This window comes from Prinia subflava, chromosome 4 (assembly GCF_021018805.1).
Source record: "Prinia subflava isolate CZ2003 ecotype Zambia chromosome 4, Cam_Psub_1.2, whole genome shotgun sequence".
NCBI lineage: Eukaryota > Metazoa > Chordata > Aves > Passeriformes > Cisticolidae > Prinia > Prinia subflava.
Window position 1 is genome coordinate 22,519,291 of NC_086250.1, and position 27,413 is coordinate 22,546,703.

General features: G+C 44.4%; 2 protein-coding genes and 1 long non-coding RNA gene across 5 annotated transcripts; 2 read left to right on the forward strand and 1 right to left on the reverse strand.

Annotated features, from left to right (window-relative positions):
- The first annotated feature begins 211 nt into the window (after positions 1-211).
- On the forward strand, positions 212-2,966 carry ATF4 (activating transcription factor 4). The gene is made up of 3 exons (XM_063395947.1): positions 212-434; positions 1,218-1,535; positions 2,041-2,966. Exons 2-3 carry the CDS (start codon positions 1,319-1,321, stop codon positions 2,883-2,885), a joined length of 1,062 nt encoding a protein of 353 aa, XP_063252017.1. The 5' UTR covers positions 212-434; positions 1,218-1,318; the 3' UTR covers positions 2,886-2,966.
- Positions 2,967-11,247: 8,281 nt separating this feature from the next.
- Positions 11,248-13,494, reverse strand: RPS19BP1 (ribosomal protein S19 binding protein 1). Its single transcript, XM_063395949.1, has 4 exons — positions 13,364-13,494; positions 13,139-13,276; positions 12,768-12,865; positions 11,248-11,693 (listed from the first exon to the last, which is right to left on the reverse strand). The coding sequence occupies exons 1-4, from the start codon at positions 13,410-13,412 to the stop codon at positions 11,559-11,561; spliced, it is 420 nt and encodes a 139-aa protein (XP_063252019.1). The 5' UTR covers positions 13,413-13,494; the 3' UTR covers positions 11,248-11,558.
- Positions 13,495-13,668: 174 nt separating this feature from the next.
- Positions 13,669-26,521, forward strand: LOC134549885 (uncharacterized). 3 transcript variants are annotated; one of them, XR_010080199.1, is made up of 4 exons: positions 13,669-13,959; positions 16,382-16,544; positions 16,865-17,006; positions 24,152-26,521. It is a non-coding gene; the product is annotated as an uncharacterized LOC134549885 (long non-coding RNA). The 3 variants fall into 3 exon arrangements; XR_010080198.1 differs by lacking the exon at positions 24,152-26,521 and adding an exon at positions 18,470-20,368; XR_010080197.1 differs by lacking the exon at positions 24,152-26,521 and having other exon boundaries at positions 16,865-17,640.
- Positions 26,522-27,413: the final 892 nt, after the last annotated feature.

Genomic DNA, 27,413 nt, shown 5'->3' on the forward strand with positions numbered 1-27,413 from the left:
GTAGCTATAGTGTCTTGTTGGCGGCTCCCCTTTTTAACTCGGTAAACACGACGGCGGCTCCTGTGTTTAACTAGGAGAACAGCAGGAAAGAAGCCCCAAAAGACAGGCTACAGGCCGCTAAGTGCTGATGTCAGGCAGTGACGCGTAGCGGAAGGATACTGCATCATCGCAGCGCGTGTCGTGACCGGCTCCTATATAAGAGCGGAACGGAAGGGGTGCTACCTCATTGTTTCCCGTCGCTGAGAGCCAAAGGAGTGGCTGTGTTTATATCGGCGTGCGCAGCACCTCCCGCGCGGCGCGGATACGAGCAGCCCCCCTTCCCCTGGCCGCCATGGCTCTTTAAGGCGGCAGGGCAGCGGCGGCATAGGCCAGTGCAGCAGGCGCAGCAGCAGCGGCGGCGGCCTCAGCACATCCCCGGCATCTGCAACTATGGCGTGAGTATCGTGTGTGAGGGATGGCTGCTCCCTCTCTTGTATGTAGATAGGCGCCCTGTCACCCTCTTAAAATGAGCTTATCATTACGCGTGTGGTATTAGTTGGTATCTCGCGGGGGAGAGACCTAGGTATACCGAGATAATACATAATTTAACGAGTTACACTAAAATGGGTGTCAGGTGGGGAGATCTCTGTATAGCTCAATATCCCCGGGTGCGGCGAGCGTTAGAAATAGCAGGAAGTGCTATTTCGAAAGAATTTATGAGGAACGTGTTGTTTCCTATTCTTAAAGAAACATTGCTTTGGAAAAATACGGGATTTTATTATTTAAATTTTTTTCTGGGATTTTCACCGGGGGCGTTTCTTTGCTTTCACGAGGGAAAGCGCTGCTGTACGTAGGGAAAAACGAGGTTTTAGCGGTTTGGGTGTAAAGACCATGTTGTATAATCGCAGACAGATGAACGGGGGTTGTTACTCATCTGGCGCCAGTACTAATACTAAAAGCTGTAGTAGTGCAGCGTTAAGTCAGCCCTGGCCTTGAGGCGCACAGCCCTGTGCGGCGCTAAAGCCGCGGTGGAAACGTGGCAGGACACAAAATGGCGGCGGGACCGCGAAATGGCGGCGGGTGGGCGGGGCCAGCCCCTGAAGGCGGCGGGGGATGCGCAGCAGCACAGAAACAAAGAAATAAGATAATCTGTGAAGTTGTACCATACTTTCTGGGGTGCCACTGCTAAAAAAGATTACTATGGACCAAATACTGATAAGTGTAAGTTCTGTTTTCAGGTTTTTCACGGCACCGCACAGCAGCATTGCTGTAGTCGACGAAAAAACCTTCTACTTGTCTACATCCTTCTTCGACGTCAAAGCGTTAAAAGCTGACGAAAATGAGCTTCTTGAACAACGAGATGCTGTTGGGGGATTCAGTATCCCCCTTCAGCCAGCCGTGTTCGGTGGCTGAGGAAAGTCTGGGACTCATAGATGACTACCTGGAGGTGGCCGAGCCCCTCAGTTCGCATGGGTTCTCCAGCGACAAGGCTAAGGCAGTCTCCTCCAATTGGCTTGCTGTGGACAGTTTAGGCAACACCATAGATAGCAGCCAGGGTAAGGTATTACTTATTTTCATAAAGGGCATCAATTACATAATACCACAACATTCCAGTTAAAAATAAATTGCTAGGTTTTCATAAATCTCACATGCATTTACTTGGGCTTGGAAAGAGTATGTGCTATGCTACTTAGCCTGCACCAGTTGCTGGCTATGGTAAAGGGTCATTTGTGTTGGCCATGAAATAATACAGCAGCTGTCACAAGTAGTGTTTCTTGGCAGACGTTAAAGAAGAAAGCATAGTTGTGTGTTGCAAATGTCTCTGAATTCTTGTGGTCTTTAAATAAGAGGGTTGGAATGTTACAAAAGTTGCCTACATTGTACCCTGCACATTTTAGGAGCTCAATAAAAGTATTTTTTTTTTCTGATGGTTTACTCCTTGTGCTATACATTAGAGAGGAAAGATGCTGAGATGATAAACTTCTAGATGGTTTTCAGTAAGCTTGAGTTGCACTGTGTAATGGTTTACTGAAGTGGTAATTTACTTTTTGTATTGTGCAGAGGATGCCTTCTCTGGCATGGAGTGGATGGTGGAGAAGATGGATCTGAAGGAATTTGATTTTGATGGCCTGTTAGGTATGGAACATCTGGAAGCCACTGTCTCACCAGACGAGCTGATGGCCGCGTTGGAAGACTCGTGTGATCTATTTAATGCTACCATCCAGGAATTTCACAACAAAGAACTTCCACTGATAAATAACGTAATCACCCATCTCCCTGAATCCCCAGTTGGAGCAGATCCTATGGCCCCATTGGCTTCCCTTTGGTCTTTTCCCCTCTCCCCAGGGTCTCTGATTTCCACTCCAGACCACTCATTTAGTTTAGAATTAGGTAGTGAAGTGGATGTTCTGGAAGGAGAAAGAAAGCAGGAGTGCCCCACTGTTGTGGTGGTGATTACCAAGTCTGAGAAAGAGGAGGAGAACCACTCTGATGATAGTGGAATATGCATGAGCCCAGATTCCTACCTGGGAACCCCCCAACACAGCCCCAATTCAGTTGGATCCCCCAATGGCAGCCAGTTCCCTGCAGATACCCCTTGCAGCTCTGTGCAATCCAAACCGTACAACTATCCTGCAGAGAAGGTAGTGTCAGCAAAGGTGAAAGGAGAAAAAAAAATGGATAAGAAGCTAAAAAAGATGGAGCAGAATAAGACGGCTGCCACACGTTACCGGCAGAAAAAGAGGGCAGAACAGGAGGCACTGTCTGGGGAGTGCAGAGAGTTGGAGCAGAAGAACCAGGCTCTGAAGGAGAAAGCAGATTCCCTTAGTAAGGAAATTCAGTACTTAAAAGATCTGATAGAAGAAGTCCGCAAGGCCAAGGGCAAAAGAGCTAGAGTTCCTGAGTAGGGTAGTCAGCAGTGTTGTGTATGTATATAAGCTTCCTGCTGAAGCTGTGTATTGCTGTCTAATAAATAATTTTGTAGTAAATGTGCAATGATGGTGTGTAATCAGTGGTACCTGTAAAACCAGCATGACTTGAACTACACCTGGGTGTAAATACAAGCACAATGAGCCATTGTGTCTAGAAAGTGCAGTGTGTCACTTGTGCTTTCTCTGGGTGGTGGGTGCAGAGCAAGTGCACAGAGTGCTTTGAACCTAAGTGTGTAAAGTGTCTCAGTTGACCTGTCCCCCTCCATAGTTCACATGTATTCTAAAGTGAGAGTGGATGACACTGAGGTGCCTCAGGGTTTCCAGCAAATCTGTGAGCCTATTGAAACAACTGAGATTAGAGCGTCGATGGAAGATGCAATGTCAGTAAATACCATGTGGTGGAGGTGCGTATTTTAGGGCTTTATTTTCTCTGAAGGGAGGAAAAAGGTCCAGGGACAAAATAAAATTTGTGAGCACTGGTTTAGGGAAGAGCTTGCTAGTAGACAAGTCCAGAGCAAGCACCAGTGTTAACTGCACTTGAGTTCCTCATGTGCCTGTGGGTCTCCCAAGTGCCCAAACCACGAGCAGGAGTTGTTGCAAGGCTGTGTCAAATGTGTGAGCTGGGCCAGAGGAATGGGGTTACTGTAGTGCTCTTACTGATTGATCACCTTCGTGGACCAGTGGGAAAGTCTTTGGTTCTTCAGCCAGCCACTGATGAGTCAAATTTTAAACTGTAAACATAGAATTTACTTAATTCTACCAAGGCTGTAGCTGAGTTGGTCCATAAAACGTTCAGCTCTAGTCCTGCCTCAGCTGTGCAGAGAAGGTACAGGTGTGCTGGAGTGGCACCTGTATTTGTGTAGGGGTGTTGTGGTTGCTTAAGGATTTGGGATGTGCCACTTCTAAGTACTTCATGTGGGTGCAATTTTTAAATTTTTTTTTTCTGCCATTGATAGCCCTGTTTAACAGTGCTTAATCCCTCTGGCATATGGATATACTTTCAGAAGAGTTGACTCCTTCTCACTTGCTACTAGCGTGGCTCCCTGAGCTGCTGGGCTCAGGGTTGCCTGGACATCCTAGCCTGGCTGGCACATGCATTCAGTGCAGTGGCAGCAGGGCTCCAGTCCATGCTGGAGTGGGGAGGGAAAAGGTCTTTAAGGGAATCTTGGAGAATGGTTTGTCCAATTGCAGCCTGCTGGGGGTCTTGGTCTGTGACGTTTGAGCTCCTTATGCCCTCAAATTAGGGCTCCAGTCCTTCATCTGTGCTCCTTGCTCAAGATACTACCTGATGTGGGATAACAGCTGTGTGCTGAGGGACCTGGTGTGTGAGGGCTATTCCAGCCGATGGATAGTGCAGGTGGTGGCTGGCAGCAGGAACTGATTGCTGCCATGGAGGGCTGAGTGGGCCAGGCCCTCAGTGGCATCTGTCTGTGCTTACAGCTGTGCCTGAGTGCTATTTAAATTACAGCAAGAAGGCTCCCTGTCAGGATTTAGGGGTCATGCCACACTGAGGGGGGATGGATAACTAAGACCCTCCCCTTGGCATCATAAGACAATTTGAGTCATCTCAAACCTCCTGGGTAAGGGCACGGATGATCGTTTACTGTATGGATGGGATGCACTGCAAAATGGAGACTGCAAGCAAGAGACAAGGGACTCTGTTGTGGTTTAGGAGATAGACCAATGTATAGGTTTCCTTCGAATCAGCTGTATCAGCCAGGTTAGGGATGAGGATAATTAGAGGTAGAAAAGCCACAAGGTTTTGGTCAAATTTTGCACCCGAGATGACATGGCACTTGGTCTCATTTGAGCCACAGAAAACACAGTAACTGCTATGAATCTATGAGCTGGTGACTTCACCGTGCTGGGGGAAAACCCACCTCTCCTCATACTCTTTATCACCACAGGGCAACCACCTCCTCTTCTCTTAGAGCCATAGCAACTTCTGCTTGCACCTGGCAGCAGCCAGGGCTGAGGGAGCACCTCCTGTGTTCTGCAGCCCTTACTCAGTTCTCCTGAAGCCTGGAAAAATTGTCAGTACATTTATCCCCTCTGTGCCCCATGGCAGGGTTGTTTGTAAGCCATTCGTGACTAAAATAAACTTTTCTTCACATTCATGCTCTGCCGGTGGATGAGGCAGTGTCTGAGTTGGCCAGTAAGTATATGTTTCTAGTTTCTACAGCCCTGCAGAGGGTATGCAAGTCCCAAGTCAAATTACACTCACTCCAGGGAAGGAAGATCAGAGCTGGAACATGGAAGAAGGAATGCATGATGTATCCATGCTGCTTTGCTCTCTGCAGCAGTGCATGTGCTGTATAGAACTCCTTGCAGGAGAGTCAGAAACTTGGCTTTAAAGAGTAGTCAGCAGTGTCAGTGCTTGCTGAGGCTCTGAGCTTGTGGCTTTGCAGAGGCAGCCCATATGGCAATCTCGTGCAATGCCTGCTGAAATGACTCTGTGTTTCCATACTTAGTAACTTAGTTAAGATTTCACTGGGGCTGGAGATCAGGGCTGACTCTTCTCTGCATTTTTAATCTAGACTTTCCCTCCAGGCTTCAGTTAGGCACACCATGCCGCTTGGCTCTGCAACCCAGCAGCTTGTCCATCTTGCAGCAGGAGCCAAGGAACTCTTGTCACAAACTCCAGCCCACAAGGTTAAAAAATCGGATAGCCTCCAGCCTAATAACTGATTTTATATTTTGCAAATTCCAGGAGCTCTCTCCTTTTTCTCACAGCCTCACAGAACAAATGTGCTTCAACTGATTCCTTGCAGCTTGCATAGAGCATGATACCGTGTCCAGAATTAGATTGTAGCACATGAAATGCAGGCTTTATCTACCCCTGGAGAAGCCTAGTTCTTCTGCGTCCTTGGAAACAGCAGAATTCCCCCAGTCTGCATTATATAAAAGCTGTTCGAATCTGAAGTTGGCACAGCTGAGGGGATTTCTGTCTCAGTTATTTTTCCTCTGAATTAAGGGCAGTGAAGTAGACTTCACAACCACAGTGTGCATGACCTTCAGGCTCTGATCCCTTGGCCAATTTTGTGCTTCATGGTAAACAGGAGTCCAATATTCCCCCACATAACCAAACAACCTCTTAAAATTCACTGCTCACAAAGCCCCTTCTCACAAGCTTGTTTCTGCTGTGATCACGATATTTATAACTGCCTTCCTCTTCACTCTGCCATTAGAGAGACCCAGGTGCATGCCCTTCTCATTCAAAACGAAAAGAGGAAACCATCACTGCTGGCAACTTCTTCACTGCCTGTGTGGAGAATCAGATGCACCTCTGCAGCACACTTACAAAAGTAAATACACAGCTGCAGTGCTGGGGAATGAAGAAAGAATGATGATAAAATCTTTCAAATAGCTTTTTGCCTGGCAGAAATCCCAGAAATAGCTGCAAGGACAGGCTGTCCTTTGGGAGATGAATGTTCCTTAAGTGCTCCCAAGCTGGACTATAGAAAGAAAATGTGGCTTATTTTGATGCAAATAGTTTCACACAGTGGTAGTCCATTCATAACCTCTTTTGGGGGGGTGGAAAAATCTATACATTTTTGGTCAGAAGAATACCAGTTTTCTTTATCTTCCCATAGATTTAGACCTAAAAAAACCAAAACAAAACAGAGCCACAAAAAACAAACAGTATCTCTATTGTTCTTCCTATAGGCATAATTTCCATCTTGTGCATATTAATTTTCTCTCAGTATGGTCCAAGCAGCTTCTAGAGATATCCTACCTTCCTCTGTCCTGCTGTATTCACTGCCTTGCCATGGCAGTGCTGCACATAAACTCGTTACACTTCATTTCCAGTGCAAAGGCCATCTTAGGGTCTTACCATTAGCACCCCTTGCTGGGCCAGAAGTGTTCACCTTTGCTGACTTTCCAGTTCAAATGCTTCTGGCCCTGTGAATTAACAGAAGAATTTAGTCCCCTGACCTAGGCAATACTATTTTGGTTTCTCAGATATCCCAGGTATGCTGCCTTTGCATTATTTTCAGTGCACTCATGCAGTGTCATAAGTGAATGAAGTCACCAAATGAAGAAAGCTGGCTGCACTCACCAGCTCCAGTTTCCCTATTACAGAGGTGCATGCTCTCCAAGTGATGGCCAGTGCCTTCTTATTTCTCCTTCAGCTGTTCTCTTCCTCTTTTGCACACACACACATACACACACACCCACACACAGACACCCCCCCCCCTTTTAAGGAATGGCAGGAGCAAATTCCAGGCACAGCAGATGCATCAGTTTAATTTATATAGGGCAGAGAATCTCCTAGTCCTGAAACTCCCCTGCATCTCCATTGCAGTGTGCAGGGCAGGTGGAGAAAGAGCCCTGGTATTTGCCTCCCATTAAAGGAGATAACTCATGTCGCTGGTATGCAAATGGTGCAGCTCAGGACAGACCAGCTTGGCTACGTTACTGCTTAGCCCTGCCAACAGCTTATTCCTTCAGAAAAAAAGTGTGTGTAGCCCTTAGACAGCTGCAGAGCAACATCCATGCTTTTTGTGTCCCCTGCCTCCACCAGTTAGTGGTTGTCTCTATTAATCCTATTTAACATAACTACAGATAGACATGCAAACCTTTCATCCCTCTCTAACCTACCAACCCTTCAGCCTGCCTTGGCTGGAGTTTCACATTTTGAGCTGTAAGGAGACAGTAGGCAGTCTGCCTTCTTTCACACTTCTCATTTTGACTTGAACTGATGGTTCTTTATGTCTCAAAACGAGGAACTTCCTTTCACTGTAATTTTTCTGAGTTATTTGGGGCCCTGCTGCTGTGCACCCTTTTTACAATAGCCAGTCCCCTTCATGAGGTGTTCAGGAGCCTGTTACTTCTGTAGATGCTGATGCTGTGTTGATCATCAGCAAGACTGAAATGTAAGGCAGTTACAGAAAAAAGTATCCAGAGGGTAAGATTGGCTAAGGTTTTTAGGACCCTCCCCTACCCCTTGATTTTCTCCTACAGCTTTTTCAGTGTTTTCATTATAATTTGCCTGAACAAGTTCATTGGCAGCCAGGTTTGTTACTGCTATGTCATTTCACAGGCAAGAAGTTGGTGTCCTGAACAAACATGTTTTCTTGGTTTACTTTTGCAGTCCTCTCCTCTCTGACACATAGTGCTGGTAATAGCTGTTGTTGCTTTCTGTGGTAAAGAAGTGGAGACTTGCTGATATAGCAGAGGCTATATGGGCTTACATTAGTTTGTACCCAATGGAACAAATTTCCTTTTTTTTGCTTTTCATTCACATAACAAGGGAGCAATAGGCCATTAAGAGGTGTGATGAATCTTATTCACTCTAAGCTAGCTCAAGGCTGGGCATCTGGGAAAGATTCTAAACAGTTTCTCTGGAAAGGTTCTACCACACTAATAACACTCCAGAGCTTTTATTTTCATTCATATTAAAGCTGCTGCTACTGCTGCCCATTTTGACTCCCTGCTAAGTGTGGGTGGAGATGCCCTGTAAGATGGCACTCTCACCATTCCCTTGCTCAGCTGCCTCTATTTTCTGCTGCAGGATGCTCAGCTGGTGTCGCAGAGCTGGGAAGGGAGCCAGCAGCCTGATGAGCTCAGTGAGCATGCGGCGTTGGCCTGACAGCAATGGGACACGTCCCTGCGCTGCCACTCGCAGATGCGCGGGAAAGAAATGCTGTCCAGCAGGTCTAAAGGTTGTTGTGGCCTGCAGCCTGTCAGCTTCCAGCGTGGGAAACAGGTTGGAGGCCAACTAGGAAAAGGCAGCTGCTGCTTCCCTAACCCCTTCTTGTCTTTTCCATCGGGCAGAGAAGTCTGGCTGCGAAGAACAGACATCACAGAATCATAGGATGGTTTGGGTTGGAAAGGACCTTAGAGATCATCTCATTCCAACCCTCTTGCCAGGGACACCTTCCTCTAGAGCAGGTTGCTCGAAGCCCCATCTTGCATGGCCTCAAACACTTAAAGGAATGGGGTAGGTTGCTCCAAGGGGTCCTGGGGTCCCAGCACAGCTGGCATCCTCTGGGCATGGCTAAACAGATAGCTGAGAGTATGAGAAGGTGCCTAGCTTTAGCTTAACACCAGGCACATGCAACAGGCTGGTACCTGTTCTTCCTTCTCCTTTGAAGACATTCCCCTCATGGAGCACCACCCATCCTTATCTACCCAGTATTCAGGTGGCATTGATCTTCTTTCCTAGGAGCTCATATCCTCACAGAGAGGCGGCAAAGTCAAGGCTACATGTTAGATCTTTATCCTTGCAGATGGTATGTCTAGAGCCACTATTCACTTCTGCTTATTTTTCTTTCCTCCCACAAAATAAAGTTTAATTTATTTATGGATACTGTTAACTCTAGAATCAAGTTTGGTTTCAAATGGCAAAATTCAGTCTGTCAGGTAGCTTTACCCTCCTTGACAACATAATGCCTCAAGAAATATGTTGATAACTTGTGTTGGCTCTAATAGTCTTTCCAGCCAGTAATGAGAGCTGCCACCCAGTTTTGAAACTCCACTGATCTGGGTGTTATTATCCATTGGAGAACCTGTTCTGGGCCTGACCCTTAAGTTCCTCATTAACTTTGAAAGAGCTTTCCTGTTGCTTACATTCTCAAACAAATGGGCTGGGTGTTGTACAAAGAGAGTGAACCGCATTACCCTCCTGCCCTTTTCTGGAGCAAGGAAGGATGCTTTTGCTTCCCTTAGCCTGCAAGAGAAAGGCCCAGGAGCTGAACAACCACAGACACAAGGGTGCATAGGAGGAATGGGTAGAGGAGGAGCAGGAGAGGACATGAAGGACTTCTGTAGAGTCATGGGAAATGCCAAATACTGAAGACGAAGGCTTAAAACAAAATAACACCTCAGAAATCTACCTCTTTCAGTCTAGTTGTGGCACAGCCAGCTTTTTCACAGTTATTATCCTCATGACAGCTCCACACAGAGCTGCTTGTGTTAGGCCAGCTTACATGCACTGTAGGAGGCACATAGTTCAGAAGTTTTAGGGGAACACGTGCTAAATACAAATTTTGCTCACCTATTTTTTCAAACAATAGTGCTTCCATTCTTTTAATAAGATTTTTTTTTTACACTTTTTACTTTTTTGGAAGAACTAAAAAAAAGGGAATTGTTCTTTGAACAATTATTTACCACTATATTTACCACTTTTGGCTGCAGATAGTTGAACCTGATCCTATTACACGAAATCCCCTTCCACGTGCTATTACCCAATTTCCAGTACGTACACTTCAGTACACTCACTATTTATTTCCCCTCTTTGGATCTCAAGCATCCAAGTGACCTTTCCTCCTATGCAGACAAGAGGAAAAGAACTCAACACTGGAGGCACAGACTTAAGAGGACAGCACCAGGAACTATAATCAGAGGGCAGGGAAAGAGTAAGTGAATTCCTGCCTGTGCTAGCACCAAGCAGCTGCTGCTCATGTCAGACAGGCCCCTTATAATCAACTCCTGAGCTTAACCAAAGTTTGGCATTAGTCTTTCTCCTTACCTGTTTTTTTTTTTTTTTTCCCAAGGGAACACATATTTCCCATCTTCTTAGGTAAGGGGCAGGAAAAGGCAGTGGCAGAGCTCCCCAGATATATATATATATATATAAAATAAAAAACATTTAGAGTGGTTTAGCAAGGAAGTTTCTGGAACAACACTCCCACCTGCTGGGCCTTCTGTTTGTTACAGCTGGGAACTTAGCGGTGGTCTGAGAGAAAACAACTTGCCTTCAACCCAGCACCACAAGCTCAGGCTCAGATTTTAAAATGATGCCAAGACTAACATCTGTGTCACAAGCCCTCCTGGTTACAGGACCTGGCATCACTCAGCAGTGGTGTCCTGCTGGCATGACTAAATCTTGGTGGGACACTCTGCTATAAACATTCAAACGACAATTTTCTCCATGTGAGAGCTCCTCCTTGGAAAGAAGGAAGATTGTGAGTATCCAAAATGCAGGAGTCATCTCCATTGCAACCTGCACTCTTTGAAGGCCTAAGCATGTCAGAGAGATGATTTAATATATGTGTTAAAATGAATTGGAGAGGCCATTCATACAACTGAGTCATCCTAAAGAGCGGAATGCTTGGATCACAGCAGTGACACTGTTTGTCTTCATCACCTATCATAATAATCACTACTACAAAGGCATAGAGACAGCATCTGCAACAATTATTTAACCAAGTGACATATAAAAAGTTTTTGCAATGACTGGCAGGGGCTGTAATAAGAACCCAAACTGCTGGGTTACTCAAGTTTAACAGTCTTTCAAAGCATCCTTCTCTTCTTAATGCTGGTCCAAAACATTTCTCCATGCAGATACGGTACTTTCAATGCTCCCTGACAAATAACATTTGTAGCAGGAGCCTTATATCCTGAGGAAGGGGAAAAAGATTTTTATTTGGCTTGGTCCACCCTTCTACATCAAGAATGCAAGACATGCTGGCTGCAGGAAGATAATTATAAGAACAACCCACCTCAGAGCCAAGAGCACCTCTGTGGCTTTAGCTGGCCAGTAACAAGATCTGCCCAGATGCAGAGTCCTACACAGAGGCACTCACTGGCAGAGGCACATCCCCCACGTGCCATCTCAAACATGCCAAGGAAATGCCCAGGCCTGCAAGCCAGACTGGAGAAGCTGCAGAAAGACTTGAGTTGCAAAAATCCCTGTCACGATGTTTATGGGACCCCAAAGTATTCCCTCTCAAATTTACGGAAATCTTCCTCAGTAAACACAGTGCCTTGGGGCTTCTTCTTTTCTGTCTTCTCTGGAGGCTGATCTTTGGACTTTCGGCCTCTGTTCTGAGCAAGAACCTTCAGATAATATAGAAATGGAAAAAACAAGTCATTGTTATCCAGACCAAACCACAAAGCAGTGATTTTCAAGCTCATCTGCAGCATCCCTGCTATTCTACAAGAACCCTGCTATTTTCCAGAGTGCCTCCAAAGAAAAGTGAGAGGCAAATCACTGATGTTAACCAAAGCAGGTCACTAGGATAACAGCAGATACCAACTTGTTAACTGGAGTCAAATATGAAAACTATTTTCTAGTAATTGTCACAGAGATAAGAACATTGACTTTATTTCAGAACTTTCTGAAACTATGACTTTCTTTTTATCCCCTCTCTCCATGACACAAACCAAAAAACCAACAAGCTGCTGGAATTCTCTCTGCATTTTCTATTACACTGTCACCTCCTGTCGCAATCTCCAGCCTGAGAAACACTGGCTCAAACCACTTTGTTTATGTAAGTTAACAGCCCAAGATTCTAGCACTGTCAGCTATTCTTTTCTTCAAATCCTGGCATGAGAGTACCTTCTGTGGAAGACTATTTAAGAAATTCTCAAGTTATGAGAAGAATCATTTAATTACTATTATGTGAGCCAGCAGCACATCTGGTTCCTCATTAATCAGCCTCCAGCTACAGAGAAGGCCAATTTGATCAACAGTAAAGGAGAAGGTCTGAACCAGGGCATCTCTGCCAGCTGAAACTATGAAATATCTTTGGTAATTAAGAAAAGCCAACAGCTGTCAGGATATTTTGAAGAACCTGACTGTAGTGGGTGGCATTCCTGCCCATGGCAGGATGGTTGGAACTGGATGATCTTTTAAGGTCCCTTCCCAGCCAAACCATCCTATGATTATATGATTCTATGATTTTGACTAGTATAAGAGAACATCATAGGGAGCAACATATCAACAACAGTTTAAAGCTTAGTAAGTTATTTTGCCAGTGCACACAGAAATTCCTCAAGGCCATCTGTAGACAGAAACTTAATTTGACTCTCTTGTGCAAGGTATAAATCCAGAAGATCCTGGGATGATTCCCATTCACCTGTGTTCCTCAGTGGAAACAGACCCCTCCGCAACAGAAATTACAGTCTTACTTGTTCTGTGACGGCTTTGTCTGCAACAAGTCGTCCCTTTAACATGTACTGCAGGTTTTCTCTCAAGTGATTCATAGGCTTCTTCTTATGGTACTCCTCTGGGGCAAAACAGAAAGGGACAAAACGCATCAGCTGCTCATCCTGGCAGCTCACAAACAGAGTCATAGGAGGATCAGCAAAACCCCGGGAGAAAGACACCGTTACAGCTCAGGGATAGGGGTGCTCCCACAAATGAGGCTGTTTGAGCGACACCAAGAGAGCATGCAGGAGAACGGGACGGGACGGGACGGGACGGATAGAGACCGGCAGCGTGGCTGCGGGACACCACAGGGGTGCCCCGGTAAGAGGGCTGTGGAAGGGTCGGGACTCACCTATCGCCGACTTTACGACTCTGCCCTTGACCGTGGCCTTGCTGCCGGGCTCCGGTGCCCTCTTCCTCCGCCTCGCCGCGCCCGCCGCCCTGGGGCCGGCCCGGCCTCGCTGGAGTCCCGGCGGCACCTTCGCTCGGCCTGCAACGGGAAGAGGGACGGAGTCACTGCAGCCGTACCGGGGAGCCCCACTCTGCCCGCCCGCACATCCTGGCCCCGCGGGCTCACCCGGCGGCTCCAGCAGCTCCAGGCCGCGGCGCAGCAGCGATGCCGACATAGCCAGGCCGCTCTCCCGCCGGGCTCCACAGCGCCCCGCGCGGCCCGGAGGGCACCCGCAGCCGCCCGCCCCGCCCCCGCCTGTGAGGGGCGGCTGCACCGGCACTTCCGGCTCGGCAAACCAGGGCCGGCAGCATGGGTAGAGGCTTCTGCCGGTGTCGCCCGGCCACAGGACAGCCAGCAGTTAAAATTTCGTGAGCTCAAACATAGGAACTTTCACCTCAAAACGAGGCAGATCTTCTCCGCGTTTAAGGCGGCAAAGCTCTGGAACAGGCTGCCCAGGGACGTCGTGGAGTCTCCGTCTCTGGAGACATTCAAAATCACCTGGACATGTTCCTACGTCATCTTCTCTAGGTGACCCTGACTTGGCAGAGGCTGGGGCTAGATTATGTGAATATCAAGATTATCTTAAATCAGGATGTTCTTTGATGCAGGATCTTTGAATACTTTCAATGCTTATCAGCAAGAAAAAAACTAATCGGTGGAACAGGCAGCAGCCGGCATCCCTTAGTCAAGGACATCCAGGAACTAACAAGTTTTACAGAGTAGTAAGTGGAGATGTTCTGCATCAATAGAACTGATAACAGTATTCCTTACTCAACAATGTCCTGGAAGTAACAACCTTTAAAGATGTCGTAAATCAAGATGTTGATATATTTCTATGTGTACATTGCTAACTTGGGAAAATATTCAAGGTCCATGTATATAATGGTCTATAATACTAAATGGTCTATAATAATGGTCTAATACTAAATGGTCTATAATACTAAAAGTCATGCCTAAAGGTCAAAAAGACCCCTGCCCAGGTGAAGGCACTTCCCCTGAGCCTGCACAAAAATTAACTGGGTTTATGTAATTACTCCTACTAACACATCACAACACAGGGGCTGTAACTGGAAAGTTACAGACCCTGAACTTGTACATATAAATGATGGTGTGGAAAGTCTGGTGGGTGTGCTTGGTTTGGGGAATGTCCGAGCACCCACGCTCACACAACTCTGAAATAAATAACCAAGTCTCTCCTAAGTGTGTAATTATTGGCTTGTTGCACACCGGGTAATGAATCTGATTTTGTGGACAACACAAGGAGTCCTGCCATCACAGTGGTCGTCATAGGCCAAGAGGAAAAGGGATGGTGTCATGTTTTCTCTCAGCAAGACCCCAAAATCCAGATCTAACTGTGCTAGACTCATCAGGCAGAGAGGTTGACTCTGCCATAAATGGCATCTGTTATTCAGGGTTACTTTAGTCTATTTGTTTAAAGCTTTCTTCTTCAGTTTTCACCCCTCTGGAGACTTCATGCTAATATCTACTAAATTTAGCTATCATTTGAATAAAGCTTATTCAATTATAGCCAGTGCTGCCAGAAACAAGCTGACACTGGAGGAGGAAAGAGGTTTATTCTCGATCAGACATGTCCTGCAGGGAGAAATGGTTCTCATTGTTTCTTGTAGTAATGATCTGTGACAGGGACCAGTAAGAGTTGAACCTCTGTGTATTAAAAGACAGTCATTCTCTGGAAATTGTTCTCCAGCCCCTGCAGATGTCATCTCAATGCCTGTCTTTTCTGAATCCCTCCCTCGATGGGTACCAACATCCTGTGTCAGTTTCTGCTAAATGCTGATAATACATTTTTCTGGACAGGACTTATGTGATGCCTATTCCTGGCTTGAGAGCTGGGGAACATTAACCATTTACGGCTAGTTCAGCATGTCACATCTCACTCTTAGTTTTCCCTTTAATGAGCTGTTTTTTAAAATTGATTTAGGGGGACAGTCACTGGATATGTAACGCAGAACACTTCTCTATTTTCTTGTTTTCTGTTAGTAGCTGGTGGAAAATTGAACCTGCTCAGCTCTTTTTCCCCGCCAGATTTGTTCTTCCAGTTGTGTAAAGGCTCACAAAGTTACAAAGAGGTTATTGTAGCTTTGTGAAGAAGCTGAACTAGCCATGAGTTGACAGTCTCTTGTTGAAATTGAAGAAAGCAATAAAGAATATAGTCAGCAGAAAAGTTGTTACTGCTTGTATACTCATTATCTTCATCTTGGTCAGAGTGAGATAAATAGCTGTCAATGCTATGGGGAAGGTATCTTCAAAAATACTTAATTAGTCAAACACTTTCTTTTAGCCCCTAAAATACAATTTACAGGTTCTGTGTAAGCTGTTCATGGTTTCATATTGCACAGTATATTCAAGACAGCTTATTCTCCTGATTAAACACTATATTTGTATCATTTATTAGGGACACCTAATACATTGTTACACATGCATTTTGTCAGTACAGTGCAACCTCATAAATGCCTTATGCAGGCATCTGATGGAAAAACATCTTTTGTTACCAACACTGCAAAACATGTTTAACAAATTAGTGTGATAGAAGCTGCACTGAGTTATTATCCTGTCCATGGAACACATATCTCCTTTTCTACCTCAAAAGTAAACCATTACCATCTCTATTTCTATTCTATTTCTACCTTCTCTATTTCTATTTTCTACCTTCTCTATCTCTATTTCTGTTGCGCCAATTAATAACGCTCTTAGTTATGTAGGTGTCTCAGAAAATATGACTCCTTTCTTATTAAATACCTTCAGTAGCAAGGATCCATAATACAGGCAACTCCTCTTTTGACCAACAAGGCTGAAAGCTGTGTGCAGATCTGCTGTGATTTTTGTCAGCAATTACCTGCAGAATAAAAGTTAATGAGCACATGGGTCACTTTGCTGAAGAGGGAAGGCAAGGTACTTTCTTTAGCTGCATTCACAGTCTCCTGCCTCAGAGTCTGGTCAGGGTCTTGAAACTGGTTAGTTCACCAAGAAGTTAAATGGATGTACACTTCATGGTTTGACATATTCCCCAGGTTTGGATCTGTTGCCAAAGATTATGGTCTAATGTAGGCTGTGAGGTTTTTAACATTGTGAAATCATGTACCTATTATTAATATATTACATTTCTTTGTCTCCTTTCAACAGGATCTGGGAGCTTTTCTCAGGGCATGATCACTGCTGTTTCTCCTGACTGTGTTCTGGTGGCAGCTGTGCTTGGCTTTACCAGACATGATGATTACAGCATTTGTCCTGTTTCTTCTGGGTGGCTCTAGTACAACCAAAACCTGCCACACTCCTACAGACAGAGGTACAGAGTCTTCCTTTGCTCTTTGACCTTAATAAAGAATTATGCTCATGTCTTTTCCCTGTACTGCTAAACAAGATAAATGTGTTGGCTTATATTAGGAATGTAAAATCATCTCTTAATATGAACTGGGTTTTCCCTGTGTAGTATATGTCACTTCTACTATAGCTGTAGAATGTAGGCATTTAGTTCACATAATGTCTTCTCCATATCGTAAACTGTAAAGTATCCTCTGCTGACCTTAGATTAAGTCAACTACCTGTTTCTGATAAATCTGCTTTCTGCTGAGCACCGCATATGAAATGCTTTATTTCTCTTTACAGGAACTTTCATGGTTTTATCAGTCTCTCAGTGGTGATATGCTCCTTGTGTCATCATGATATATCCATTTAACTATGCCTTTCTTTTACTCAGTCACTGTTGAAAGCAGCTGAGAAGACCCTACAAACAGCTTTTTCCAGGCTAGTATGTACTATTAAAAAACTTAATGTCATGAGACTTTGTCTATGTCAGTTAAAAAAAAAATAATCAGTATTTCATTGTACTGTTTTAATGCCTGTATTCAAATTAAAATTTTGTCCAAGATGAATAAAATTAAAATTTAATCACTTTGCAATCCCTCAAAAATCAGTTCAGTTAGCTCTTTGAAGCACTTTGGGGACAGAATGAATGCCAAATGGTCTTCATTTAAATGTATAACATCCAAATAAATCACTATCTTAGAGCCTGAATAATCTAGATGGCAAAAACCACAGATGCTGCATTTCAGATTGAGAATGCCTTTCTTTTTGAGATTTAAGCTGTCTTCAAAAGCTTCCTTGTCACAGTGCACTAGTCTGTGGCTGGACAGACAAGTTTGGCCATATCAGACCCCCAAAGCTGACCAGGCCAAAAATAAAACAAGTCCCTAAGTGAACAACAATGGGATGAATTTGGACTCAAAGACCTCAACCAATCCCTTCCGACTGTAAATGCAGATATCTCATTGGCCAGGGAGGTGGGCAGGATTAAAACTCAGACCAATCAGTTGTCTAGATCTGGGAGTTTTGAACTCTCTATATAAGAAAGATCCAAACAATAGAACTTGCTGTTTGTTGATAACTCTTGCTGTTTGTTGATAACTCTCAGTGAGTTAGTGTCATTTCTGTCTCCAGCCAACGACCCCTAACATAATACTTCCTGGTGCTAATGTTCATGTTCTATAGCTTTCTTTAAATCTCATGCCTCAGTGGGTAGCTGGCTTGTCAAGTACTACACAACCCAGCCTACAGATCAGTTGGAGTTTTAAGTAATTTCCATATGTGAATATTATCAGTTCACTTTCTGCTTGCTGTCTTATGGCATTGAAAAATGGTAATTTTTCCTGCTTGAATATGCAGATAAAATTCCTGGTTCATCTTGGAACAACTATTATTTCCCTAATATTCTGGGCTTTGGAAGACATCTGATTTGCTTGTTCCACCTTATTATTCTGTATTACATGCTAACAAAGAGGTACCTCATATTCATGTATAATCATACTGCTGTCTGTGGCTGTCTGTTTGCTCTTACTTCATGTTCCAGCTTCTGGATTCAGGGGGTTATGCAGGAGTCTCAATCTGAAGGAATGTTGTGAAGTATGTGAGAAAACAGAAGCTAATGGCAGAATTAGAAGTAAAATATAACAGTCACAAGCATTTGTTTAGTTTAGAACTTTTTAAAAAAACCCAAGTTATGATTTTGGGAAACAGGATCCTGATGTCTGAACTGCTGGTATGGTCCACATTGACACATATGTGTATTGTCTCTTCCAAAATGAATCAGACTGATTTTCAAGCTGATTTATAGCAGATTTTCACCTCAGCATGTTTCTTCACATGTAGATTATGGAAAGCGCTTTGCTTTAATCAGCTGTCCAATTTTACCACTTCCCATTTTCTCTTGAACAGCAATACCCAACGCTGCTGTCATTAATATTTAGCTCTGTTTGCCAACCTGAAGCAGTTTATGCTGTGGTCATCGTTCCTACAAAGAGCCATGGATCACTGCCTGCCCTGTACCTCAAGTGGATGGGAACCTTTGTCCTTTAAGAGTGTGACATGTCTTTGAAAAGCAATTTAACTTTCCAGCCTACTGAATTTGAACAAGGGCTGGGCTTTGATTCATACACTTGCATGGATATCTATCTAGTTATTTTAGACTGACAGAAAGTATTTTATTCTGGTTTTGTTTGTTGGTTGGGTTTTGGTTTTGGTTTTGTTTGTTTTGGTTTTGTTTTTATTTTTTTTAATCCACTGCAGACATCTACCTCTTCTATTCACTTTTCAGTGACCTGTTCCAGTTTACCAAGAATCTGGCTTTGCCTTGCACAGGTTCTGCGGATAATGTTGGGGCAGGTTAAGATTAAATCAGCTTCCCACTGTACAAGATGCTGTAGCAAGAAATGAACTCTGCCCTGAACAAGACTTCCTATACAGAGGAGATAAGGAAGCACAAAGATTGAGCAACTCTCAGCATCCTTGTCCTCTGCCTGTTGGGTCTTTATTTTTTGCTCCAAATGGGAAGAGAACAAGTATCAGTAGCTCTGCTGGTACCGTAGGAGCACACTTTGTAGATAGAGGAAATATTTTTAGGTACATAAAATGTTGTATTTGAAAAAACAAACAAACAAACAAGCCCTTCTTCAGACCTTAGAATACCAGAAGAAAGCACTTTGCTAGTAATAATTTGCATATAATGCAGAATTGGTGCCACAAGGTTTTGTGCCCAGCAAAATGGGTTTTAGCATCCAGACTCACAAAAATGCCTGAAAGTCCAGTGCCCTCATACTTTGTATTTTTTCCCTGAAGGGAAAATTCTCTTTAGAAGAGCATCTGCTGGTCTCGCACACATCCTAGTGTGGAGCAGACAAAACAGTTCTGCAGCTGGAGGGGTATGATTTTTCTCAGTTTCCCACTGCTATTCTTAACTGTCAAAAGGATGAAGGAGTAGAGGGATCCCAGGCCTCAGAGGGATTTATTTTTTCCTATTTCTTCTGTGGGCCATGGACATGGTTTCTGGATCTTTCTCCTACCATCCCCACCTACTTCATTCCTGCAGCATTGGCTCTGGGACAAAGTGACAGACCTCACGGCCACTGTTTCCCTCAATTTGAAAGATCAAAACCTATCCTGCTGTGGTTGCTTTTCTTTTTCTCTGTAAACCTAGGAGAAGATGATAAAGACCCTTTGGAGCAGGGATGGGCCTGAGTGAACAAACTATAGGGGAGCTGTGGACCAGAAACTGCTGTGCAAAACACATTTCACCTTTGTTAAAATTTTAAAAGTTTAATAATAAAAATAAGAAAATAAGAGACATTAAAAAAAGGGCAAAGAAATGACACATCTGGGTGCCTGTCGTTTCTGCCCCAAGGGACAGATTGCTAAAAAATAGTCTTCTCCTTAAAAACAATAGGTTATTGCATATTCATAAATTTCATACATTCTTTTCAACTTCAGGTGTTTCTGTTTAATTTCAACTGTTCTCTCTCACCATTTATCTTGCAAATAAAACTTCTTGTGGCTCCACAAAGTCGCAAATCCCTTGATCATGGCAGCAATAAATTCTTTCCTTTGGAGCCTTTGGTGCCCTTGCTGTTATCTCTATCCAGATAGGATGATGTGAGGAATTTAATTGTCTCTCTTTATTTCTTGAGCTAGTTACAAAAAGCATTTTACACTACATAGTTTCTATTCTAATATTGAGACACTATTTTGAAGCTTTGAGAAAAGCTAAGGTTACAGTTAACAATAGATGTTGCTGATTTAGCTGAAATGAATAGGTAAGCTTTGCTGAAATCAGTTAAAAGTTAGAGGGAAACCGGATTTAAGATAAGCTACCCTGGATTTAATAACTCATTGCTCGTCAAATAGAGAAACTAATCAATACAACACAAGACCTCCTGTTTCCACAAACCCACTGAGATAGTCCTGGAAAACAGGAAACAGGGAGTTCTACCACCCATCAATCACATCTGCATTGAAAAGGTTGAAAGTTTAGAACGAGAAAGACTCATTTTACTTCCTCCTTTTGGTGACCACTCCTCACAAAAGGACCACCGACCCATTTCAGGGAACAAACTACGCATGCTTAATAGCCTTTTTGTCAATTAGCATACGAAGCGGAGAAGAGCGAGAATAGGAAGTGACAGAGGTATGAATATGCATTTGTATTTTGTGCATTCAACATTTTTGTAAATGAAAGACTTTGTAATTACTTGTGATCTTTGCAGTACCCATTACTAACTATCCCACATAACTATCCCACGTACTGCCTGGCGTCGCAATAAACATACACTTTAACTGTTAGAGAGTCTTTTGTCCGTCACAGTTGAATATTGATATTAGATCAATATTCATATTTTGATAAATCAATATTATGCTATAAAAACTATATTTATCACACTATGAAAATAGACTACATTAATACAGCATAACTTTCTAACATAACACATATATTATTCATTTTAATATTTGCAAAAATCCTATAATATAATATGTATTTATAACATTGCTAAATGCTGGAGAACAGGTGTAACAGATGGCAGACACAGGCAGGAGCAAAGGCAGGGCTTGGAGAGAGTACGTTTGCTTTGTAGTTTTTCAGGCTGAATGCAAAGCATTGTAGAAAAGTGAGTAAATTGTGGACAACGCTTATTGCCACACGTACACTTTGGGAAGTACTGAAAACTTGGGAGATTAGGCCCCTATCTTGCTTAATCAGGATCTGACTTGTTAATTTTTGTGGGTTTGTGTCACTGGCACTGCTGGATCAGAAGTTTAGAGCTGTTTCATGGAGGTCTTTACAGACTCTTCCAGGGTGTCTTCCCTTGTCATTTTGGAACTTACAGTTACTGTGGGTTGGATGAGACTTACATCAACATCTGAGCCTGCAAATTTACCAGGATCTTTGTTTTCCTTTTAAATCAGCTTCAAGTCATTGGACTGTTACTTCCTGACTTTAATTTTTTGTTTTCTTGCCTCTCTCTTTTTATTTTCCTTTTGTGCTTGTAGAATTGATCTTTCCTTTTTAAATTCCAGACTGACCTCCCTGATTGATATTTGGCCTTCTTTTTAGCTTTCCATTTACTCTTTATTCCTTCCTTACATTGTTTGTTTCCTGCTTTGTGGCTTTCTTTTCTGTTTTAGTCAGAAACATAGGTCTTCCATGCCAGAATCTGAGAAATTCACCCCCAAAAAGTTCCCCACTGAATACAAAGAAAATGGACAGAAACTGAAATTAAGATTTTGGGGCAAGGTTCAATATATAAAATTCTTTAACTAGAGGGATTTGTAAAAAGGCAGCAGTCGTCCTCTGTTCTGGAAATATTGTGGCCTTTGATGAAATAAAGTCTTGTTTCTTCCAAGAAGGATGTATTTCATCCCAGTTACAGTGGAATTAATGATTTCTCATGTAAAGAGCTTGGAAATACACAGAGAAGAGGTTGCATGAGAGCTGAGAGCTTATGTGTCCTCATGCTGCATGGATGTGAAATTGGTGAATGTCAGTGGTTGCTGAACATGGCTGCTTTCAAAGCAGTGACAATGAGGTGGAAAGCTCTGTGTTTTGTTCCCAGCCTCTCTGCTCCTTAAAATGTTTACAAGCCCCAGAGCTGGCTCTGAATGCAGCAAAGTTTAGCTAGTCATGCTTGTCATCAATTATTAAGGGTTTGGAGACAGACAGGAGGTAAGCTGGGGCCATCACAGGTTTTGCTGCCTTAGGCAGGCCTTGTTAGAGGATGTCTGTGCTGCTTGGTGCAGAGCAGAGCCAGGGGAGCTGGGGCAGCGTTGCCTGCTGCTGCAGCAGCTCCTGCCTGCTCTGTGCTCTGCTGGCATAGCCCAATCTTCCCGTGGGTGCAACTGCGTCATGCATGTCCCTGCTTCAGTTGCTAAAGGTGGAGCATCTGCCCTCCTGTCCCCCAGTCCCTTCAGATTTGAAGGGCTGGATGTTTATAGCCACAATACAAGCTGTGGTTTCCTAATTTCTGGGAAAATTTTTTTCAGAATTGCTCAGAACTGCATGGAATAACTTGTGAGGCTTCCAGATCAAGGGAAGATATTCTGTCCAAGGGCTGGCAAGCTGCATTTGTGCAAGCTGCATTTGTCAGTGTAGTGCCAGGCCTCTCTCTCTGCACTCTGCTTTTGTAATTTTTTCTCTCTCCCTTTTTTCCCTTTCCCTCTCTCTTTCTAATAGCTGTATTTTGTCTTTCCTTGTCTTATTCCCTGCTTCCTTGACTGCAGTCTGGTTTTACTGCTTTTGCTTCTCTAAACAGGATCTACAATTTCTGAGGCTGTTGGAGGGTTCAACCTGACTTTTTACGATTTATTCTTGACTTCTGGCAGTTGAGTCTCTCCTCTCCTCTCCTCTCCTCTCCTCTCCTCTCCTCTCCTCTCCTCTCCTCTCCTCTCCTCTCCTCTCCTCTCCTCTCCTCTCCTCTCCTCTCCTCTCCTCTCCTCTCCTCTCCTCTCCTCTCCTCTCCTCTCCTCTCCTCTCCTCTCCTCTCCTCTCCTCTCCTCTCCTCTCCTCTCCTCTCCTCTCCTCTCCTCTCCTCTCCTCTCCTCTCCTCTCCTCTCCTCTCCTCTCCTCTCCTCTCCTCTCCTCTCCTCTCCTCTCCTCTCCTCTCCTCTCCTCTCCTCTCCTCTCCTCTCCTCTCCTCTCCTCTCCTCTCCTCTCCTCTCCTCTCCTCTCCTCTCCTCTCCTCTCCTCTCCTCTCCTCTCCTCTCCTCTCCTCTCCTCTCCTCTCCTCTCGTACTTGGTGCACTCTCACTCTCTTGGGGTGCAAGGGCAGACACCCATATACTATGACATGAGACCCCTGCAGGTCAGGCTGCTTTTTCCAGGCTGCTCTGCCTCTGTCTTCTGAAGTCTGGGGAACAAATGTCAGCGAGAGGCTACTGCCATTCCTTGCACGGATGCCTGATGCCACTAGGGCTCTCCTCACTAGATGTCACCGTGAGGCTGAATTTCGCCTGCCACAAGCACGGCAGCCAGGAGAGACGGGTGTTGAGTTGGGTGATGTGTTTTAGGAAGGCCTTGCCAGAAGCAGGGAGAGGGCATGGAAGAGGTTTTGAGGACAAATGTGGAGTTACTCTAGGTTTTACCCATCCCAGTTTTGGGAACAGAATCAGCAAGATGCATGGGGGATTTGGGGTGCAAATCCATACCACTGCCTTTCAGCACCCATCCTGTCTGACAGTCATCAGGGCATTAGGATGACTTTGGTCTGAGTTGTGCTCATCTCCTGTTGGTTACCATACCGGTTTGGCAGCAAGTCTCTTGCTAATTAGTGTTCAGCCCTGGATAGCTGTTTACAGCCCCATCTGCCATTACCCAGATGTAGTCCTGGCCCCAGCACACCTTTGTACTCTAAGCGGCCATGGTGCTGCCTCTCTGACAGGGGTGCTGTAAAGAGGAGCCCTGGGGGTAGCGTGGTAGTCCACAAAGACGGTGGGGGTGAATGGTGGAGAGAAGCTTGCCACGGGCTGGTCTTTTCTCTTGCTGTCTTGGGTTGAAAAACGTAACCAAATGTGTATTCTATTTTCATCTGTTGAAGCTAGTTGGGAGATATTGTTTCTTATCTCTTGTAACTCTAGGGATGGAAAGACGGGCCGATGCCTTCTGTTAATAGGACACCTGATAACACCAGATAAGGCAGTGCCTTCTTATCTCTTCCTCCACCCATCCTCCGAGGAGGGACATCACCAGTGAATGGGCCATTTAAGGCCTCTCACATGACTGATAACATTACCTCATTCCATTGTGAGATGCTCCACCCAGCGGGAGGAGCCAAAGCCTTTCCACTGTGATAAAACCAGCAATCCCAAACACCAAGGTAACCTGTTTGCACTGGATTCCCAGAGGATGACTGGACCTTTTCTCTACTTCAACAGAGCCACAACTGTCACTCTGGAAGGACTTATCTCGGACTGCTTCCAACACCCTGACCAACAGGGTGTCAGGTTTGCATTCTGACTCTGTCAGTGGTTGTTGTATTATTGATTTTATTTTATATTTTGTTTTATTATTTTATTTTATTTTATATTTTAATTTTATGTTTTAATTTATATTTTTTAATTTCATATTTTTAGATTTTGTTTTATATTTTATTTTTCTTGTAGTTTGTTCTTCTCTTTCTATTAAATTGTATTTCTGATTTGGAGTCTCGCTGGTTTTGCTTTCAAACCAGTACACTTGCTAAGGAAGTCAAGTGACAGGAGGCAAGCCAGTCATGGGACCCTGTTGCTGAAGATGTGGGGCATGAGTGCAAGGTGAGCCTTTTATCTCTTGATATTGACTCCCAGCACTCAAGTTCCTCTAAATCAAAAGACCATCTCTTTCCTTTCTTATATTCCTTACTCCACTCTTTGTTCCTAAAACTTTGTAAACTGTACCCTAGGATCATGTCTCCAACCTTTGAGAAGCCCGTACTGTGCAGAACCTATAAACTGTGTCCTAAGGGAGAGTAGCTAACTAATAAATGTCCCATGAACCACTGTATCATTGGCATAGGTGGTATTTAGGAGAGTTAGGTTTTTTTACTTTCAAGTTAATCAACTGCAATTCAAACTAAAGGAACAAGGGTTATGTGGAAAGCCATTAGCTCCAGGGAAGCATTTTGGTCTATCTGGTTGTGTGTAGCTGTACAGCCTCATGTCTCACTGGGTACACCATTATTTTTGTTGGGATGGGAACACGCCCCGTCTACAAATTAGCATCCCTGTGAGTTTCTCCCTGGGTGTTCTTACATAAATGGAGACAGCACCATGGCAGGTGCAGTGTGTGTGCTCCTCAGCTGATTTCATACAGCCAGTCCACTGTGTACGGTTCGGATGCTGTAGGTAAGTGTGTGTGTTTGTGTGCAGTTTGGCTATGTGCATCAGTGCTAGAGAGGAAGTGAAAGCAACTGGATCCAAACCGCCAGGACCTGCGGCCTTTGTGGCTGGCCAAATTGGTGGGGAGCCCCAGAGACTTCTCCACTGGGCTCACCTGCCCTACTCTTCCAGCTGTGTGCTGCACTGGAGGCTGAATACAGCTCCACTTGTTCACATGCCAAGGTACATTAACAGTCGCTTTATCACAGTGCAGCCCAATTAATATTTGATTCTGGCAAATGAAGGAGGCCAGAGAGATTAAATGGGGTTGCTAGCTGGAATGGTGGGGTTATTGAGAGGCAGATATGCTCTTTTTTGTGCAGCCTAGACGAGCAGGACTAAAAGATTATCGTAGAGGAGAAATCAGGATTCCACCAGGCTGACTGCTCTGTGGGATGATGGAGGAGGAGCAGTTCAAGCAGCTGCTTGAACCCTCTGAGCCCTAACCATACAGATCTAATAGAGAGGACATGGCTAGCTGGCCAGCACTGATAGAAGGTGCAGGACTTGAAGCAGACTCCTTGGAAAGCTCTGCAGGAAAACGTTGACAGATCCAGGCCATAGAGTTCTGAGGAGCAACTTCTGTTTCATTTACTTGATGCATTGTCAGATAGCAACTCAGTGTCAGTGGTGCACTGTCAGTGCTGCTCAGCAGGACACGTGGCTTATGTTTCACAGGCCAGGCTGGTGAGATGAGGCAGATGGACTCTGTCTCGTGGCAGAAGTGGCTCCTGTGCCATCCTCTTGTTCACAGAGCTGCCTGAAGTCCCCTGAAGGCTGAGTGGCCCGGTGGGATTCAGCTGGGTCAGAAGAGGGTGGTCTGGGCTGCTGCTGCTTTAAGACTCTCCCAGGTGTGATTATTGCTACCCAAGTATGTGTCAATTCACTTCCCAACTGAAAAGCCAAAACAATTTCCAGGCAGTTTGCAGGTTTTCTGATTCACTTGTTTGCTTTTCTTCAATTCTCTCCTTTATTTCTTTTCTTTCTCTCTTCTATGTCTATTCACTCCTGTCAGCTGCCTGCTTGGATTTTAGTTTGTTTCAAGGGCAGAAGAAACTCATTTTTTGATTTCATATTTGGTGCATAAATAGCTTCTCCCCCTCCTCCATTCCCTTCCCTGCCTTTTACTGAAGTAAAGAAAGATGTCTTGGCAACATCTCCTTTTTAAAATCTCCTTCTGCCCTCTTGTAGCTATTTGGCTTCTTGGCTGACAGTGTGGGATAGATGCTAACAAAGTGCTCCTTTCCTGATCCAAGAGCTGGAGAATACACTCTTGGGCATTGCAGAAAACCGAGTGAGAGCACATCTCATGACAAATTTAGCTAAAAACAAAAGGAAAATAAATATTAGGAGAGTTGGAGAGGGAGAGGTTTTTCATCATCCCTGGGATATCATCTCAGGGATATCTCAGGGGCTACTGAGCCCCTGGGGGGCTGTCAGCATACAGAGTATCATAGGGGCCAGTGTTGGGACAGCAGATATGGGCTAACCCTGCCTGAACCTGGGACGATAGTATGAGAGGACAGCAGACAGGAGGTGACAGAGTCAGTTTGCAGCAAATATCCGATATTTATCAGGAATTATGGAATTTACCCCATTTATCTGTGGGGTTTTGTGGTGGATTTAAAACTTCCCAGGTAGGCATGAAGGAACTTAAAGCAACTTCCCAGCTCCCACAGCCCAGTGATGTATAGGCTCTGTGTGTGTGTGTATGCAGTACTTGTTGGTAGAGCATATTTGTGAGATGTGGTGTTTATGGTACCTTTTATCAAGGAAGAATAGTTTATCTCAGCATTCTAATTATATTCCATTAAAATGCAAATTTGGGTTTATGCATTGAAATTGTCAGTAACATTGCCATGGCAACAGGAGCTTGAGGGCGGGGAATTGGAATTGGTGGGACTGTGCATCTCACTCAAAATCCCTCTCAAATATCTTCATGTAATTGAAATACTGTGCCCTTCCCCAGGAATTGTGGCACTTT